Source organism: Leptodactylus fuscus, chromosome 10, assembly GCF_031893055.1.
Source record: "Leptodactylus fuscus isolate aLepFus1 chromosome 10, aLepFus1.hap2, whole genome shotgun sequence".
In the NCBI taxonomy this organism is placed as follows: Eukaryota; Metazoa; Chordata; class Amphibia; order Anura; family Leptodactylidae; genus Leptodactylus; species Leptodactylus fuscus.
This window is the reverse complement of record NC_134274.1, coordinates 52,774,189-52,795,342: the sequence shown is the minus strand read 5'-3', so window position 1 is coordinate 52,795,342 and position 21,154 is coordinate 52,774,189. Positions and strand designations below refer to the sequence as shown.

Here is a 21,154-nt window from a genome sequence, read left to right as displayed (position 1 = left end):
AGCTATTTATGTATAGCTATAAAAAAATAAATAAATATATATATATATGTTTATAGATATATATTATAAAATATATATATCTAATACACCCACACAAGTTCCTAATGTATAAGTGTATATTTTCCGCCCAGCGTCATAAATGAATTGTTTTGCATTGTGTAGCTATCCTTTCATAAGATCTGTGACATTGCTATTATATATTCACCAGCATAACTAAGGCAAGGGTACAGCTATAATTGCTAATGCCATGCAGAAACACAGCAGAAAATACAATTTAGATATTATCTGTTCCAATTGCTCTGGCATCCTACGTAAATGTTTTTAATATTTCACAAATGACATGGAATTATCCCAAGTCATCTCGCAAGCAGCAGGTAAAATTAACTGCTGGAATGTACCTTGGCTCAAAAAGAATCCCTGAGACATACATGCGCTGTAATATACTGCTGGGCTACTTGACGAAATTATTCCTGTGTGTGCCATCTGTATTAAAATGGTTATTAAGATATGAACAGGGTAACATAATACTGATAGACTAATTATACACCTTACTATAAACTTCCCCCATTCATTTTTTTTCTAGCTTATTCCAGTTTGGTAGGATGGAAAAAAAAAAAAAAGTAAAATAGCTTGTTGATATTAAACGAAGAGGGAGATGCATCCGATTGTGCACTTGATGGATAGAGAATACATATCCCATTGCTTTAAAGCACAGCATATTGTCATTGCTTGGATAAACTGCCATACTCAAGACGTGTTCACTTATTGATGTCAAAGATCCAGGCAGCCAATGTTAAACTGGTGGAATATTTTAGCATTGCAGAATGTGGGTGTAATGATTAACACACAACTTTCTGTAGTTTCGGCCACCATCCAATGAAGCGTTTTAATCTTTGGTTGATCCACCTTTGGTTTACAGGCCTACTCCATATAAACAAAGCCTCATTATAGATAATATATATCCATATACAATACAGTACCGTGAATGTTAATGAAGTCGTTAGGACTTTTCTCTGATTTCTTGGAATTACTAGATTGTGTTTATGCCTGTTGTCATAGACGTATTACTCCTGTGGTCTATATTGGAATTGCCACCTTCTAACTATATAGTTGGGTAACCTTATGTATTGTATAGGAGAATAATGTATATCAACAATGGGACCTATAGCACCAGCAACGACTAAAAGGTTCTAAGTTTTCGTACAGGATCATAAAGTTTTTCCCGAAATCCTATGTACAGATGATGCAGAGCTGAATTTGTCATATGACTCCTTGGCGCTGCACCGTTAATGCATCATCATAACTCTTGGAGTCGAGATGATTAAGTACATGCAGACCTTTGTAGAACTAAAGACTACACACTGGGATAGGATCTGCGCCCGATGACTTATTCAGCCCTGTTACATCACTTGAACAAGTTAGAAAGGAATTCCCTGACACTATAAGATAAGATTTTGGTCCAGATTTGATGACTTTTTATTGGGAGAAAATGTATCCTTGTGCATAAACGGAGAAATAGTTGATCACTAATAGTATACTGGATGATATAGGTATGAATGCATAATAGAATACCACGCTATATGAAGATTCTTACATTTTTTTAATGCCGAGTTTAATATTGTTATATTAGTCATTGTTTCAAAAACATTTGAGATTTTAGATCCCAATATTAAATATTTCTTGAAATTTTCAATTTCAAATTATTCTATTTCATTTCGAATCTTAAAGCTCGGACTTTATTCCGCGGGAGGATTTATTTCTGAAATGCGAGAATTTGTAACAATTTCTTAAATTTTGAAAATTTTACACCATTTCCGAGGACTTTGGCAGTTGTTTTTCTTCGATTAATTTCCTGATCAAAAAAGGAACTCTCATAAAATCTACATTAGTAAGTGATGGCTGAAAAAAAAAAATTTCCTGGTAAATGGTTCGCAGTCAAAAAGATTAATTACTGAATTCTGTTTGTTGGAAAAAATTGATTTCTTCAAATTGTCAGCGCATTTGCATTTGCAATGTTTCATAGCATGGTAGTCGTACAATTCAGGGTGTTAGAAGTATTCCTCTAGACATATTGTACTTTTTGATTTCTTTTTACAATTTAGTTTATAGAATTTTATTTCTCCGTTTATCCATTTCTCTTCTACTGTGTTCCATTGCTATTATTCATTGTATCATTGTAATATGTATTACATTTCGCTTATATCTAAATTCAAGTTTTGAAGTTATTTGAAGCTGGGCAATTTGGATAATACTTCAAATTTTGGCCTCAATTTTCCGTAAAAACAATTACGCTTTGTTATATAAGGTTGCAATTATTTTTAGCAGAGTACTGAAATAAACAGACTTGTATCTTCAGAAGTTTTTTGGATTCTTCTAATCTCATTTTAGGATAATTTTTAGAAAAATAAATCAATGTTCAAGATATGTTTGTTTGAGAGCCAATATAAAAGATAATCGGAAAATGTTGAGTTACAAATTTCGATAAAGAGAGAAAATATTTAGATTCTACATAATATTTTATTTTAGTTTTTGCCTTTTGCTTGGGCCACTTATTTGCCTTCTAGTTTTGTTCGTACAACTCCTGGATTAGCAGACTTATGGTCTCTTGTCCAAGTTTGCAACTTTGTTCTTATGCTCCGTCACAAGTGGTATTTTTGGGTTATTTTCTATCCTATTGGGTTATTTTCTATTTCCATTGGGTTATTTATATCATATTGATAAGATTTTACATGGCGTCTCCTAATGTGATGCGGGCTGCATCCTCTAGAGCTAATGACTACAGTTTTCCTAATGAAGCCATCTGTGATTGGTTGTTTCATGATTACTTATACTGAGTAAACTGCCATGACCTATCCCAACATTCGCTGTGTATTAGCACGTACACCGAGTGGATAATCCATATCATTAGAGACCCAAGCATACGTCCAATGCCAAATAAGCGTGTGGAATATTTACACGTTAGAGATACACTAAACTCAAATGAACTTATACGGATGATAAATCATCGCCCAAAAATACTCTCTTAAAAATATGGTATATTCATAAATCAATAATTTAGTCCTCCGGTGGTCTTCATATTTCCTTATTCCATAGCTTAGCTTACCTTCTGGCCATTAGAGATGTGTAAATTTGTACAAATGAATTTAGGCCTTTTCTGTTCGTTACTGGCCAATTTTGTCTACCGGTACCCGGAAATCCATGTACAAGTCAAAAACATAAAAAAAGTACATGTGAAATCTAGGATGAACACAGGCATTTAGATTATCAATGCTTGGATATCTCATAAGGCTATAGAGTGAAAACTCAATAAGATAATCACTTCAGATATGAAGTGCTATAAATCTATAAATGTACCAGATAACCACTCAATTCTCTTCCCACCACACAAGCCAAGTCCATTTATTAATGTCCATTCAATGCAGCACAGTTCATCCAGGGTGGTCTGAAATGCAACCCTATCCCATATTTGCAACAATTGGCCCATAGAGAGGTAGATTTAGACCAGAGATCAGCACAAAACCTTCAGTCTGTGTAAAAACCAATCAATAACATGGTAACCAGATCCACTGTCAGTGCAAAAGACACAGCAAAATAGTTCAATACTCCAGCGGGAAGTATAAATTCCAATGGAAGCATATGCAACCTATAACACGGCATAGATAAATGTAATAGGGGCTAAATATGCCTTATTATACTATAATACACAGCAGGAGCTCTTGTCCCTGTCATCAGGTCAATTCTAATAGACTCTAGCTAAAAGTACAAATAGCACTTAATACAATAGAACTATTCCCAAGAGAACTGTTCTCCATCAATAACCCGTCCAGCACTTAATCGAGTCAGTGTCTTAAGTCTAGGTAAAATATTCAATGTTGATGTAGAATTAAAGCTATGGAGTGATGGACATATATGTTAATGCTAAAATACCTACAATAGTAGATTCATTCACTCTTACTTTTATGTTAGAGTTGCATGCTGGCGCAAGAAAAAGTTGACGCCGGTTAATGTTTGAAAGCCTGCTTGTGTCTAATGCAAATTACATCCATACAATGTCCTTGCAAAGCCCTAAATGCTAGATTTCTGTAAAATCGTGACACTATTTTCTTCTCTGTACTAAGACTTTTGGCATAGAGGGTGGAGAGTAAGGAGTCAGGTGCAAATCCCACCCATCTGTGCAGAGCATTAATGAACTTTGCACTGTAACTAGGGGTCATTCTTCCGTTACACTGGCATCAGCATAACATTTTAATGAGATGTTTAGAGAGCGGGCTGCCTCACAAGAGACAAGCACACACACACACGCACATTCACACACAAAAAGTGAAGAAAAATTCATTTCATGCACTGTGGCTGCTTAAGAAAGGGCAATTTGAGCAGGATCCAGCATATGTATGTGATAAATGTTAACTGTGCATTAATCGTATTAAAGAGGCACCTATAAACTTTTCATTTCTAATTAAATTCAGCCTAGTGATTTTTTTTTTGCTTCTAGAAACCCAGCATACTATAGGCCTATTGTTTATGTGGAAAATTAAAATGCAAATACAATGGGATTTATTTCCATTACTGGTATGATATGCTAGGATTCTCCGTTTAACAGCCTGCAATTATTTAAAACCAGAGGGATTTTTTTTTCCCGGCTTTCCTAGGGCATTGTTCTTTTCTGCAAGGTCATATCCCCATTGCATGACCAAATCCTTGCACAAATAAATAAATAAACCCTCCAAACTGTGCGGGCGACATTACAAAGCAATATCCTCCAAGTATGGCCAATGCTGATTGTTGTTAAGTGAATAAGGTTAGGCTTCAAACAGACCATAGAACGAAACCTCGATGAAATAGACATTACGGCAAATTACAAACCTTATTTTCCTGCTAACACTGTGTATCAGTAATAATAATAACAATATGAAATTGGATAATTATAATAATGACGATACTTACAATTTTTATGGGGCTAGGCTTAAACTGAAAACTAGCACTGCTGAATGAACATATCCTCTATTTGTCTTAAACAGATTCGAGAGGCTGCCGCTGTCCGCATAATGACCTCAAAAAGGATTTTCTTGCCAATATGATATTAAATTGACATAGTGCAATGAACCGTAAAAAGGCACAGAGGTGTATGTATATTATAAAATAGACTCTGAACCTATATGCAGAGCAGTGAGAGATATTCCGCCAGACTCTCAGCTTTTTATCTTTCTAAAGCACCCACCCATGCGTTACGCCACTAAAATATGGAAATGGGCGCCAGGTTAATTTCACTGTGGCAAAATGCTGTTTGCATATAATACAGCTGTGTAGTGCCTTTTCAGCAGAAACTACTTGCACAGTAAGGAAACATAGGGTCAGCAATGTGTTTATGGATTTCTGACCAATAATGCTGTCTGCCTATGTATTCAGCGAAAAGGTACCAGCTCCCAATTATGGAAAGAATGGGCTAAATGACTGCAAACGCGTCCAGATACACCCATGCCACTAGATTATGAATAAACAAATGAATATAATAACGCCGGTAATAATAATAATATAGCATTGGCAGTGCCCGGCGATCTGGCCACAGTGGCGAATTAGTCAAAACAAATCCATTCTCCAAAACCTTCTTTTTTTATGCTTCTGAACATTCAGCGCTCTCCCAGGAGTATTGATAAAGGCCATTACAGAAGCAAATGTGTTAGGTAAAAAAAAAGCAGGATGTAACGGGCAGTGTGGCGGTCTTTATTTTATGTGCGCAGTCCCACTGCACGCTGAATGTTATGGCTGCTATAAAATGAAAGCACTTGTTCATATAACACATTGTTTTTACTATTGCTTTATAATTTAAGATTTGCTTAAATACATGGCAAGCATAGATCAACCCTGGCAGCGAAAATAAAGACCTGAGTGTCTCACCATGGCGCTAATCCTGTGATCAGCCATTGCTGGGTCTATTGTTACAAGGACAAAATATTTTAGGAAGATGACTTATTTAATAATAGGACGGGCGCTGTTAACCCATGGGCTCGATGTCGTCGTATTTAACGCTCACAACTTGTTATATTGCTAAGTGATACCCTAAACTAGTCTAAGCGCTTATCCCAATATCTTCTGCACCCATCCCAATATGTCTACTAATCCCAACAATTTAATGTATAGTGGGTTTTTTAACCATTTCCCATTGTAAAATTGTTAGGCGTTATTGGATTAATAAGATTTAGGCTCTATGAAATGCACGGCCCTGGCATATCCAGTTGTACGCCATGCATTGTCTACGTCACAATTGTCTTGTACACATTTGATCAGGATTCTTTTATATTGAACCGCTTGGATAGGCTTTCAATGCGGTTAATAAAAAGGAATAAAAGTATATACCAGGGCAATGGGGTTTGTTTTACCCACAGTGGGCCCATTTTACCATAACATTTGGCATAAAGTGTTTATGAACGTAGAGTTCAATGAGGTGTTAAAGGCCTGTAACGGGGACCATACACATTCATGGGCAGGCAGTAAACTCATCCATTCTGGCAGTGCCAGACAACTATCCTGTGTATATAGGGGTCCTCTGACTCTCTCCTGAAAGACGATGGCCGGAGAAAGTAGAATCAAGCATGTTCAATGTCTTCGAGGTATCTGTAAGCCGCTTACTCCCATCTGCCCATTCAGAACACAGCATATTTGGCTGAGTTGAGTGTATCCCATGTATATTGGGATCCAGGAGGAATACTTGCCAACTTGGAGGTGTATAGGCACCTTAATAGCTATTTAACAATTTTTATATTTGTGAAATTTGCTGAAATTTAAACAATTTTTCTAGACAAATAGGTTAGTCAATTGTCAACAAGTCTCGGCCATTCTACAAAAAAAAATAAAATGAATATACGTCATTGGCCATCTTACGACGTAGTCCATAGTAGAACAACATGCAAAATGCAAGCGTAATGCCCAAGATAGAGAAGTCCAATCAGTATAGAATTGCGAATATCGATACATCATCCAGACAATGGGTCGGCCATATTTAATGCCGCTCATACATAAGTGAAGTAGACCTTTCCAGAAAGGAGACTTGGCATTGCTTTCTATGAGCACAAGCTGCATTGCCACACCTGTGTCATTATTTATGTCAAAGACATAGAAAATGTTAAATGTCACCCGGGCATAATGAAAAATGGAACATTCAGTGCACAAATTAATTAAATAGTAACCTCGCCCATGAAATGTTACCAGTAATGATCAAGCATAGAGCAGCAAACAGACTAAAGCTACTGAGACAAACATGGTGTGTACGCAGCATAACAAAAAGCGAAATCCGTGTTAACCTAAACTCACAATGTTTTGCTATAAAAAGCCGAAATCGTTTTTCTGCCATCATTGTAGATGGTTTTATTGTAAATATGTCATCTGGTTTCTTGGGAGTAGTAGGACGGGGGGTCATTTTGATGGCTATTTTGAGTATTTCAAACTGTTACAGACTTTATTCTTATTTTTCTAGACATGGGGCATAATCATGAGGTGTGTACAAAGTTATTGACCCTTGCAATTTTTGGGCGCACAGTAATAACCAATACGCAAATACGCTCATATCATAGCTCAAATAGCACATCCACTCTCCATCCCCAAGTTGAAAAAAAACTGTGCAAGACGCTAAATGATCAGTCACATTATAATAATGTGACTGATCATATATATGGCAATAATAATGCCATATGAATGCATTTTCAGCTTACAATGGACAAAATAATCCAATATGACAGTTGTCTGCCACAAGCTATCTCAATTGGTCATTGGCATATAATTCGACCAAATGTCCTCAGTTTTGTAGCTTAAAGTGACCCTGTCACCAGAACCCAGCATATCACCCCAGCCCTGCAGCTAGATAGGTTAGTGTCACCAGAACTAGCAAATCACCCCAGCCCTGCAGATAGATAGGTTAGTGTCACCAAAATCCAGCATATCACCCCAGCCCTGCAGATAGATAGGTTAGTGTCACCAAAATCCAGCATATCACCCCAGCCCTGCAGATAGATAGGTTAGTGTCACCAAAATCCAGCATATCAACTCAGCCCTGCAGATAGATAGTTTAGTGTCACCAGAATCTAGCATATCAACTCAGCCCTGTAGATACATAGGTTAGGGTCACCAGAACTAGCATATCACCTAGCCCTGCAGATAGATAGGTTATTGTAACCAGAATCAGCATATCACCCCAGCCCTGCAGATAGATAGGTTAGTGTCACTAGAATCTAGCATATCACCCAGCCCTGTAGATACATAGGTTAGGGTCAACAGAATCTAGCATATCAACTCAGCCCTGCAGATAGATAGGTTAGGGTTAGCTGAATCTAGCATATCAACTCAGCCCTGCAGATACATAGGTTAGGGTTAGCTGAATCAACCAGTGGTTTCCTCTTAGGAATCGCTGCCTCTGTTGGTGAGATATGACCATTTATCTCAATATGCAAAATAAGTTCTTTGGAGTAATAAGGGCTTTGCCAGTTACCTGTTTGGAGCAACAGTCACACCTTCATTGCTCCAAAGTACTAATTTACATATTGACAAGAAGGGCATTGATTCACAAGGGAAAACTATCATAACTATCTGCAGGGCTGCGTTCTGGTGACGGACTCCCTTTAAGATGAATGATATTAGAGATGTGAGTGCTAAAACTGAATGACATACTTAGCATGCCTCCTAATTTCACTGCATTTATAGCCATCGATACATATACATAAGTGGACAAGCATGAACCTAAACGTGCAGCTGTCCTTGTCCGAGATAACAATGGCATAATATGGCAGTATGGAGCATAAACTGTCGACCATATTTGCTGCGGCCATTTATCTGTTCTTGTATGTACAAGGTTTGACGCTGGCCATGGTTCTTGGCTGGGCTTCTGATTCCTATCTCCAAGCTTAGGTTCACGCAGGCCGGCTGAATCTTATTTTGAAGCACCTTACAATATGGATATTATTCTATTTGTTGAACCGTGTCAGTAAGAGATCTATGGAAATAACCAGCATTATGGCGAGTAGTTATCAGTTGTAAAGTGCTGACGCCGTCTGATGTACAGTTCAACTGGATTATGATTGACAACACAACAGCGCCTGACCTGGACCATACAAGCTATTGACTCGTGCATGCCATTACCTTATGTTGTGACAACTGACATCAGCACTTAGTGATTCTCACTGAACAATTCATATTGACAAAACTAGCGATTTTAGTAAGCTCTGCCTTCACTTTCCATTATTATTTGGAGGTAGTCATTATGTGACAGACATTGAACTGCTAGTAATAGGGCAGGGACTCTATAAACATCTGTTGATGTGTTTGATCTAAACACTTCTATACGCTTGGTTTCCGAATAATCAAGGAAAAGAGAGGGCGACTTGTAGAAAAAGAAATACAATCACTTTTTTTTCTCATAGAAGATCAGTCGTTATTAAAATTGACGGACAGCGAAGCGCAGCTATGCGAGTGCGAAGGAATCCCCCTTTATTTGGCATAGGATTCTGCACAGATCCATTATAGACACAATCCAAGGCCACTCATACTGGGTGTTCAGTGAGTATTGATTTGGTCTGCCAGCAATTTTAATATTTCTTCAGGGACTTTCTAGCAACGGCAGTTAATTCACCCTCCCAAATTGCTTATTCAATAGAACGAACATGACTCCTGAATAAAGTCCCTGAATTTATGTGAATGGCACAAGGCAGGCGGTCAATCAATTGTTATGGAGCGAAGTTAAAAATATAAATAAAGTATTGACTCTTGTTTGCTTATCTATACATCTAGGGGGAATATATATATATATATATATATATATATATATATATATATAATATATATATATATATATATATATATATATATATATATATATACTGGCTTGTACATTCTCTGCTTCCAAGTGAACACATAATAGGCCCTGTCCCCATTGACATCTGTTATACTGGTTTTGCAGAACTAAACCAGAATACGTCTGAATGGGAGAGCCATATCAACACCGGAGGTCTACGAAAGCCATTGTTAGATTCCATTGATAAGAACACCTTGGGGGAAAGTCTTCAACAATGGCCTCTGCTCTCCCAGTCTGAACAAAGCAGCGTAGGGAGGAACTTTGCTACAGAAAAACCAGGAAAATTCTGCAGCCTATTTTAATTTTTAAAAAATCTGAGATAAAGCCTTACACATTTTCTCTGGGAGAGCACATGCAAACAAACAGTTATTTTGGAACATATTGAATTGTGATATTGTGTATTGTAAAGGTGGTTTCACAAGCAGAAAAAACTGAGAAATGTCACTGCAGTTTTAAGGCACAACCAGAAGACGACCCAATCGGAAGGAGAATAAGTCATTACTTTATATTTTTCTTGACTCAACTCCTGCCTTTTCTTTCCACAAAACTGCTTGACACGACGTAGCAAAACGTTGCAGAAAAAAAAACTATACAAAAACACATTGAACTTCTTTCCACAGAATTTTTCATTTAGATTTTGCAAAATTTTTCTTTTTTCCTTCCCCTATTAAACCCATAGGGAAACGCAACTAAAATGAACATTTTTGAAAAAGTAGCTGTTCTGTTACTCTTCTTTTCTGCAATGTGTGAATGAGATTAAACAAAATCTCATTGGCTTTATTGAGACTATAAGGCTAAGGCCCCATGGGACGATATACAGTGCTAAAGCGCTGCGGGAAAAACCGTGGCAGGAACGCATCGCGGTTCTTCCCACAGCGCTTTGAACAGAAAGTTCATGGAGTTTTCCTTTCTGCTACCATTATATCTATTATTATTATTATTATTATTATTATTATTATTATTATGCTTACTTATATAGCGCCATCATATTCCGCAGCACTTTACAGACGTTGACAGTTACTGTGCCATATAGGGCTCACATTCTACATTCCCTATCAGTATGTCTTTGGTGTGTGAGAGGAAACCAGTGTATCCGGAGGAAACCCACGCAAACACGGGGAGAACATACAAACTCCGCCGGTGTTTCCGTAGATATAATTGACATGCTGTGATTTCCAAAACCACGATGGTATTGTAAAACGTACCATGCCCGAGCTGTGGTTTGAAACGCAAAGTGGGCATGGGATTCGCATGATACTTTAAAACGCTGTGATTTTTTGGGGCCCTGACCTAATACACAGCATTTTTTTCTGCTGCGTTTCTGCACAAGCCAAAAACACTACATTTCCACAACATGGGGCCTTAGACTTATAGAGACTGGGGACTTTTTTGGCCAATATTTTGTCACAATTCTGACACCACAAAGGTGATGCACACGGTATACGGTATAACACTGTGTCTTTATAGTAATAATATAGGGAGTTGGGTTGCAGATGAGTAAAACATTGGCCTATTTATTAATGCTTCTCCTGCAGCTTACTGACCATCTAAGTATGTACAACTCCAATGTCAAAGGACGTTTGATAACTAATAAACAGATGTTATATTAAAATGACATGGTTTACGATGACATCACAGGGTAAAGCTGCCAGTCATCCGCCATTCCTCCACGAGTTCCTAATCACTTACTAAGAATGCAGTGTGAGGTATGAGGAAATCTTTGTATATTTTAGTTTACGGGTCAATCAACCATAGCACACAAATCCATAAGAAAACAGACTTCATTAGTTCAGGTGCTTGACTCAGTGAATTTCTTGTTTACATGGAATGTATAATAGGGTATTTCCACTGACAAATGAATAAACCAAAAAGTGTCTACAGTGAAATTAAATAAACAGGAAAAAAAACTTCCTATAGTTTCTTGATATATTCTGGATGCCATGCTATACTGATAATAACATCAAAGTATATGTCTACTCATTTGGTTTTTTATACCTTATTTTTCAATCTATTACTGTGATTTTCTTATTTTTTTTTCCGTCCATCTATATAGACATTTCTATAGGATATATTTAATGATTCTCCTTTCGTAGGGTTCTCAATCATCCTCAAAGCCCTGTGTCAACCAAGGTGGTTTGAGATGTATGGTCTGAGCCCCCTAGTCAATAAGAAGATGAATATTAGCAGCCTAAAGCATTGATATATTGGGCCAGTGCTGCTGGGATCCATTTAGCCCCATAGGTATAGGGTTCCATCAGACAGTTAACCTTTTCTATAGTGATACCAGGTTAAGAAGCATCTAATAGTGACACAGGACTTCTGCTCAGCACACTGACACTATTGCTTTACTATCAGAAATAATTTATAGTTTTCTATTTAAATCTCTTTGCTTGCCCCCCCCCCCCCATCCCCATCCCCTGGCCTGGTAAAATCAATAAAGTCAGACCATGGCCTATGGGAGCGCTAAGCATTAAAGACCAAAGCCAAGAAACAATGACTGAGCAGATATATGCATAAACCTATATACTAGGGAACGTATTCATTATTCATCTCAGACTGTACAGTATATAATAATGATACATAATAAGTCGCTTGCTACTTCTAACGGCTCTATAAAGACCAAAACCAAATATGTAAAGATACCATCAATAGGAAAGGACGTTGAGTCCACCTGCAGGCTTCCTCCCAAAATCACTTATTAAACTTTGTGAATTAATCACCGGCTAAGCAAAGTACAGCCTAACCTCACCGATAAGGAATATATTGTCTGGGAACGGCTGCAGGCTAATGTTTTCATGCACAATGCCAGCATAAATTTGCTGCACCGGTATTAAAATAATACAGAATGGAGAATCAGAATTTTCTTTCACACTTTTTGCAAAATTGACAACAAATTATGCATAAAAAAAAGAAAAAAAAAGAAAAGATGACAATGCCATTGTTTCCTTATGGCCGTAGAAAAAGTTCTGAGAGTATAAACTAGGTCTAAGTCTAAAGCAAGACTTGGAGCTTTAAGATTATTAAAGCGGCTCTAGGACCTGGGCCATAAAGTTTTATATTTGGATAATAGACATTGTAATCTAAGAATGATCTTTGTGGGTATTGTGGATTGCAAAAAAATCCACATAGACAAGTGGGTTTGGTGTCATGCATTAAAAACTAAGTAAATAAATAAAATATTAATCTAAATATATTATTATATTTCTTGTAACGCTATTATGTTAAGGCCTGAGCCAGTCATTGTGTGTTCACGTCGTCTTACATCAAAGCAATATTCACAGGGAAAAGAATAAAGTCAATTCTATGTATATGACGGTGACTTGTACCCGAGACTCACTTAAAAATATAAAATAACTGGGAGGCAATTTTACGGATATAGACAAATATTAAGTACAGCTAAGCATATATGTGTTTTAGTGATATAACCTCATATTCCTAAATCTTCCCTGGCTTGGCTCAGTGAGCATACACCTGGCGGCAGCAGTAGTTCCTGTATTTTATACACTCAGCTTGGAAGATTTGTCAGTTTGATATCATTGATATAACTTGTAAAAACATGTATTATAAAATGGATAAGAAGACATTACTTGCTTTGTCTTTGTTTAGAAAGCAGAACACAACCGAGACAGGAGATAGGAGGCAATCTTGCTTATGAAGCTGCCATGATGATTCTTCTTTTTATACCTTGAGACTTGTTCATACAATGTACACTGTTCGTGAAACCCAACTTGGCTTGGTTTTCGCAACTTTGTTGTCTGTGAGAGCTTGTTATGGCATACTAAGAATTGCCAGCAATAACCTGCAGGAGCTGAAATCATGTCCCAAGTCATTAGTAATCTTGTAAGGAACAACTCTCTTCTTTAATGTTAATTCCTATTAGAAAAAATTGGATTTGCTACAAAAAAATAAAAAATCTACATGTAATTGTTTGTATGGGACAAAATAAGTTTTTTTTTTTTTTTACTTTTACGTTGTTGTGGTTTTTTTCGGACATATACTAAACCAACATAAAAGACCACATAATAAATTTGTGTTTGTCTTCTCTTCCCTAGAATTATCAGGACAAAAGTACAGCAACCGTTTCACCCAACGCCAGACGGATCTGGAACGCCAGTAAGCGCGCCAGGGCACACCATCGGTAATCTACTCACATTATGTGATTTATTTCAAGTTTATTTACTGTAATGTTGCAGTAGCCATTTTGGTTTTGAATGATGAAAACTTAGCAGATCTGTCATAACTTAAGAACATTAAGGTCACTGTGGTCATATTTTTTAGAAAATACAGTGAAATATAAGGGGGTAATTGATATTTCTAACAAGCTCGAATATGATTTGTGCTACCACTTGGAACAAGGTCACTTTATTGTGCTACTACTACGTGATTACATGTTGACATAGCTAGTGTGTTTTGGGTTTGTACATAGGTAGTCATTTGTATTCACTTCCTATAGAAAGTCATGATGAGGTCATCAGGTCTAAATTAGGGAGTAGTCCAATGAAAACCTCCCCTGTGATTCATGTTCATGTGACTCATAATTTATGAAGGGCAAAAGGTTACGGTTAAAGTACCAATAAGTAACCACTGGTTTCGGCTTTTAACCACTATGCTACAGAATGGAAGAATGCGTCATCATGTTGGAAAACCAAGAGAACAAAATGTAATAAGATGGACATGAAAACGCTATTGTAGTTTTTGAAAATTGTGTTGAAACAGTTATCGGTGATTAAGAAACTGATACAATATGATGCATACCTTGTAAATTCTTGGAGTCCTTGTAGACTGTTTGCATTATCTAGATTCTTGTAGGGTGCTCTAATTCAATTTTTAAGATATTTCCCCACTGCACCATAATATGGCTCAGAACGTACAGTAACCATATCACCAGGACCAAAAAAACCACTGGCCATTACATTTCCTACTGTTACTTCTCCATCACCAGTGAAAGTAGTAGAGATTACTTTCCTCACTCTAGGTGGAAATGTGCCCATGTTTTACTGTATGTATCATCCGGAATGTACAGACTATTAATAACTTTCACTTTCTCACAATCACGAACTTAGTGGAAGAAACCAGTTTACTCCATATACAAAAATATTAGGGGGAAAAAAAGCCCCTTGAACTAATTTAACTACTAATTTATTTTGCTAATGCCATTTATGAATTTTACAAAATAAAAAGTTGGAGACTTTTTTTTATTACTATGTTACAGCAAGACTAGGCAGACAGACGTTGTATCAAATTTATCACAGTGGTAAACAGTGGCCGATTTACTAATTCTACCTAAAGGTTAAACAGTGCAAACTCAGACTCCACAGTCCCCAAATATGCTGGATTTATTCCAGTGCCTGGTGCTGGTTGATAAATCTGGTACATCTATAGACTGTCTAGTCTCACTTTTAAGACATGCCCCCTGTTGGCATCCTATACTTTTTCCCACTAGGCCATGTCCTCCACGAACACTTAATTTGGTGCACACCCAGAAATCTAATACATATAGCTTGTTAAATGACCCACGCTGTGTGATAAATTTGGTACATCTTGCTAGGCATTAGACCTCTTCCCCTTTCTTATACCACTCCATCTTTGACTTACTTTAGACCAATACTTTGCACCAATATTGGGCTCAGTTTTGGTGCACTTCTTGTAAACGTTTTTCGGAATTGACTAGTGAGGAACAAAACGTGTCTGAAGCATATTATACATTTGGCATACAATACGTACACCAATTCTTGGACACAAGTTGGGCCAGAGTTTTTGTTAATTTAGGTTAGTAAATCTCTCCTATTGGTTTTCAGTTTCTTACTCTTTTTTATATAAATAGATATTATAAAATCTGTAATATAGATGACATATTAGGTTAGTGTACGTCACTCCCGTCCACACATATAACACTCAGTGTAGCCCATAAGAAGTAGTATTGGTTTGGACAACAGTGGAGACAGCCATTCTGTGGAGAAGAAAACAACAAAAGGACCTAATAAATCCTGGAGGAGCCAGTAGGGTTCTGTTTACTGGGCACTGGATACAAAGTAGCTATTAGGCCACAAAATGGCTGCTTCCATTGTTTTGGAAGTGGGTGACCATTTCTGTTGATGGGACAACACTACAGAAATTCCCTTATGTATGTACTCTTGTTGGGAACATGCCAGAGAAGCTTCCTTACATTTAGTGAAGTGTTGAAGGATCCACAGTAGCTGTCTCCTCACAGGCTTATATGTCCTTTCTCATTTTGTTTAGTTCCCAGTACAGCATCTCCTCCTGTCTCCAGCGCCTCCAATGATCCCGTAGGCTCTTATTCCATAAATGGGATCCTGGGTATACCTCGTTCAAATGGCGAAAAAAGGAAACGCGATGAAGGTAGGGAAAAAGAGAGAGCTTTATTCTGTATCTCTTGTAAATAGGGTCTAATTTCAAAGCCATGCGTGCCAGCTGCTCCTATAGCAGATCAGTTGTAGCCTACATGCACCACCCTTCTGCTCTTAGTCTCTTATGTCATGGCAGTGGCCTGGTGACATGTCCATTGTATAGTTTACTTACCAGCATTATAAATATAACTTACTAGTCATACATATCACGCTCTATTATCCAGCAGCATAACACATACTATAAGGACTTCAATGCCAGAAGACATTTTTTGAATGTTGGATTGCTAGGGCCAGCTGTAGATTGTTTTCTTTCCATTCATATAGTGTATTATGTTGGAGGACATACAGTATAGGTGTGCACCTTGACCTCTGTACATGTTGCATATGTTTTTATTGAGTAGGATATTCATATAATAGTGCTTGCTCTGTGTACTTTCTCATACTGCTGCATGTAAACAGATACTGTTCTGCTACATGAGACGTAAAGGAACCTTGGAGTCATGATGAGCTTGTCCAATATAATGAATGTTGTTAATGTGGATTTAGCATTACAGTAAAGCACCATTGTTACGAATATATTAGTATATGCCACTTATGTATCCATCCAATCTTAGATTGTTATATGTTCACATGGCTATCACATATGGAATTTCCTATAGCTGAGATGTGTAGTTCTCATGGCTGGGATGCTGCCTATAAGTGTCATTAGAGAAATGATTGTCTTACATCTGGAGAAGAGCTAGTTTGCATACAAGAGGCATTGCCTGTAAGACTTCTTATACCAGCTAGAGGTCTCTGTAAGGACAAACAGTTCCCTCTGAGAGATACATCAAAGGTCAACCAGTACCATGTTTTCTTCTGATGAGAGACACGAACTCTGAAACAACTGTCTACGGATGGGTGCTTCTTCTTTTTGGAGGAAACTCTGGCTTTGTTGAAAAAATCCCTAGGCTCTTTAATAGGTTGGAAATTGATATAAAGGGTGGCTGCCTATAGGTTATAGGTTGTGTTATTGTACACTGCACTAAAAATATAACTTTAACAGAATCAGAAACTCTAAGGTGGGTGGTGACATCCCAATCCATGAGTAGGAGGAATCGTTGCTGTCCTAGGCCTAGTGCCAGTTATTGTATGGGCCCTGTGGACAAAAGGACTCCTTTGCAGGGTCTCACTAGCCATGAGCAATGGGGTTGACTTCTACGGATGCTAGATTAATAATCAGGTGTGGAGCTAGGGGTGGCCCTGGGTGCTGGAAAGGGGTTCCAAAATGTCAATTTTATGTATTCAGATACAGGGTAAAGGTAACAAACTGAGTCTGCCCATTATATACTTATACCCCTGCTCTTAATATTAAGTAAAACTTTACCATGCTAATACAGTCCAAACATGGTCTTCCACATAGCAGTCCCATTGGCCTGGTCTTATCCGGAGGAATTTCATCTAGAATCTAACAAATTTGCCATGATTGTTTCATTCTTATTTTGCGACAGGACTACTTTTAAGAAAGTATAAATCTACTGGGATATAGATACATTGCAGAAACACTTGCTTCGTGGCCATCCTATATAAGGTGAAAAGTCCTCCTCTACTCTGTCATCTTTGTTGCTGCTTTCATTACACAGTAGCAGCGGCACGGATGATTAAGAAGAGTAGAGATAATTATGTGTCAGGATGATGTAGCCAAACTCTCTGGTTGGGTGAAGGCAGCAGAGTGATTCACAGCACCAGCTCTGTGTTAGAGAGAGAGAGGAGAGCTGAACACTTCTATTCTCCCTTGTTTATTGAAAGAGTTAAGGGAAATCAGCCAAGTAATTCTCCTTTGTACATTTTCCCGGATTCCACCGTTAAACAGAAACAAGCACAGGGAGATATCTTAAACAAACGGCATTTAATCACATCCGAGCAGCAAATGATTATTCGACAGCGACCGGGTTAAAATGAGAATTTGGTGGCATACTCCGGCTGGGTCGTGTAACAAATTTATTATTATTTTCATGATGTTTCAGGTTTTATGCCTTACTCTTGGATTTATAACCAGCCTGGTATATTGTTGTGGGTATTAGAACTGACTGAAGCAGCATCATTTTCCAGCTATTTTTCTCCTCTTTATAGATTTGTTAGATTTTTGCTGTGTTGACAGGTTACACATTGCTGGGCTAAGAGGTTTGATTTTTATTTTTGCATTGTGACTTTCAGTTTTTATCGCGTCCCTTATATTATATGTTGCACATGAGAGACATAATCAGTTATTGGTTACCCCTAAAATGGCCCAAATTACCTGAAATTGCCGAGCATGCTCTTTAACAAGCACAACTGGAATTGCTTGTGCCAGAAGTAACTGAGACTGATGCAACAGGCCTTGCTTCTAGGATCTACCAGCAGGCTTAACGGAAGAGCATGTCTCCCTAAAAAAAATCACGTCCTTGAGTTATCACGTTGTATGAGCTCTCATTATATTCTGTTCATATCTTGGAAAGCTGAGTGACAACCAATTCTTCCACCCAGCTTTCCAGACTCCTTAATGAACAATATGGCTAATCATAGTCTTTTATCCCTTACTGCTATATCACAGCCTTGTTAGCCATGTGCTCAATGCTCTAGAAAGGTTATATTCATGATTCACTTTTAGAGGCTATTCTTCGTACAATGACAATACACTTAGAATTGGTGGCATGTTAATTTAGTAGGTTCACCAAATGCAGAGTAGACATAAAAAGTTAGAAATGCAGGAGGTGTTGTTGCCACACTTTGCAAAATAACATTGACTTCTGAATGACAAACACTTCTTTGCTACAGCAGAGAATCTCAACTCTGCTACATCTGTATCTTAGCCGTTTTTTTGATAAGTGTAATAAAGCATCACAACATTTTGTCATTGGCATTGCACGCCAAAAATATGGCTGCACTTGAGAGTGTTTGGCGCTATCAGCCTCTTCTTCTGGCAGTGTCGGTGTATGTCTCCTTGGCAAAGTCTTCTAGTTCTCTGGCATAAACATTCTTTACACCAGTGAAGCTTAAAAGTCTGCACTCTTATCACTTCTGGTCCTCCAAGTATTTGTGGTTCTGGCATCATCGCTTTTCCTCCCTGGCACCTCTATGATCTGTCTGTTTCATTTTCCCTCATTATACCTCTGGAAACTTTGAAACTTGGACATGTTCTCAAGAGCATCTTCACCAGGGATGTCTTCCATACTTGGGAATATTATTTCGCTAATGTTGAGTTGGAATTGGTCGCTGTATAAAAATATAAACCTCATTAGTTACATGTGATGTGTGTGTGTGTATATATATATATATATATATATATATATATATATATATATATATATATACCTCCATGTTCAATCTAACTATATGATGCACACACATTGATATATTTCAACACATATCACTGAATAATATATTAGATATAAATGCAGTGAAACCTCCTGAGATGACCACCTGGATCACAAAGTGGTCTTCTAGAAGATGGTCGGTATGTATAATACATACTTACCAACTTTGAAGTTGGCACAATGGGGATGTTTTAGTCCCCGCTCTAAGCTGAGTGGGCCTGCACACTTTGGGCAGGGTTTTTCTATCGTTGCCCCCTTTCTGATCTGGACGTGCCTCGATTTTTGAGGACTATTTCCAGAAACTAAGGACTTTCTTAGCACATTCGGGTTCGTTGACAACTATAGTAATGGTGGAAGTGAAAATCTGCCTTGGAAAATCTAGTCAGGGGTAATTTTTGGAGAAGGGGCAAGGAGAACATGATGGCTTTTTAAGCAGATAATAGTTGTCAACAATACAAACCAATCAGATTACTGCTCTCATTTTTGTAGCGCTGGTGGAAAGTGAAAGCAGCGTCCTGGTTGGTTGCTATGGGCAACTCCTCATCCTCATCATGTATAACAAACTATATATGTATATGGGCAGAGGTAATGTAAGAATTAGGCTGACTTAGGCCTACACATCCTGGGGCGACCTTGCAAGATCCAGGCGGCTCTATTTTTTTATGTTTAAAAAAAAAAGAAAAGATTAAAATCTAAAAAAAAAATGTAGGCCTCTACAGTCAGGCATAAATTCTATCCCCTTCCCCTCCCCGCAGCGCGTATCTGGTTAATTCTAACAGCCTGGTTGAATCATTAAACATATTTTAAAGGCAAATATGCTCTGTCAGCCATTTTGCTGACTACAATGATGGCGTGTGCTTGGGATTGATGACATCTTTTCATTCCAGTACTTTCCAACAGAAATCCATCTGAAAACCTGTGAAAGGCGCCGTCATAAATACACGTTGTGAACCCCCCAGTGCCGCGAAAAGAACAATTATTTACACATAATTTAGCACATACTTACTCTCATATGTCTAAATGTTTATTCCTCAGTATTTATGTCTGTGACACTTGCAGCAGCTGTCTGTCCCTCTGGCATTCTCACTGTCCGTCTGTCTCCCTGGCACTGGCACAATCCTTTTCTCCCTAGCCTTTTGTCTGATGGAAAATCGGAAGAGTGTCTCCTGACTTATTGCTTACCTTAACCCTTTCACACCTGCATGACACAAGCGACACCTCATTTTCTGACTTCTCTTTGGTAAAGTCTTGTAAACTTGCAAACCGGCGTATTATGCAACCGCGCAAACGATAGGTCTATAGAAATTTTATTTAGAAAAAGGAGCCTTGATCTGTAGGCCCAAAGTTAGAAAAGTCAGCACTTCTATTTAATGCAAGTGTGGGGAGCGAGGAGTCAAACTGAGCATCTTGGAGACTGGGGAAGGGGGGAGTCGGCGTAAGTGTGCTATCTTGTCACTGCTTCTTGAGCGGGCCAGCCACAGAGTCGTCGTGTTAGGTGACATTTGAATTTACAATTCCGCTGAGAAAAGCTATTAATTCACAAATTAACATTTTTCCTCTCTCTCTGTCTCACCCTCTCTCATTCTCCCCCTGTATCTCTCATGGATGTGCAA

General features: G+C 37.9%; 1 protein-coding gene across 8 annotated transcripts in view; it reads left to right on the top strand.

Moving 5' to 3' along the window:
• Nucleotides 1–21,154, top strand: part of PAX2 (paired box 2) — a 56,995-nt gene that overhangs the window by 4,983 nt on the left and 30,858 nt on the right. For all 8 annotated transcript variants that reach the window (XM_075258231.1, XM_075258225.1, XM_075258228.1 and 5 more), the window contains exons 4-5: nt 13,891–13,976; nt 16,079–16,198. In XM_075258231.1, the coding sequence (XP_075114332.1) occupies nt 13,891–13,976; nt 16,079–16,198 (206 nt within the window). The remainder of the gene's footprint in view (nt 1–13,890; nt 13,977–16,078; nt 16,199–21,154) is intronic.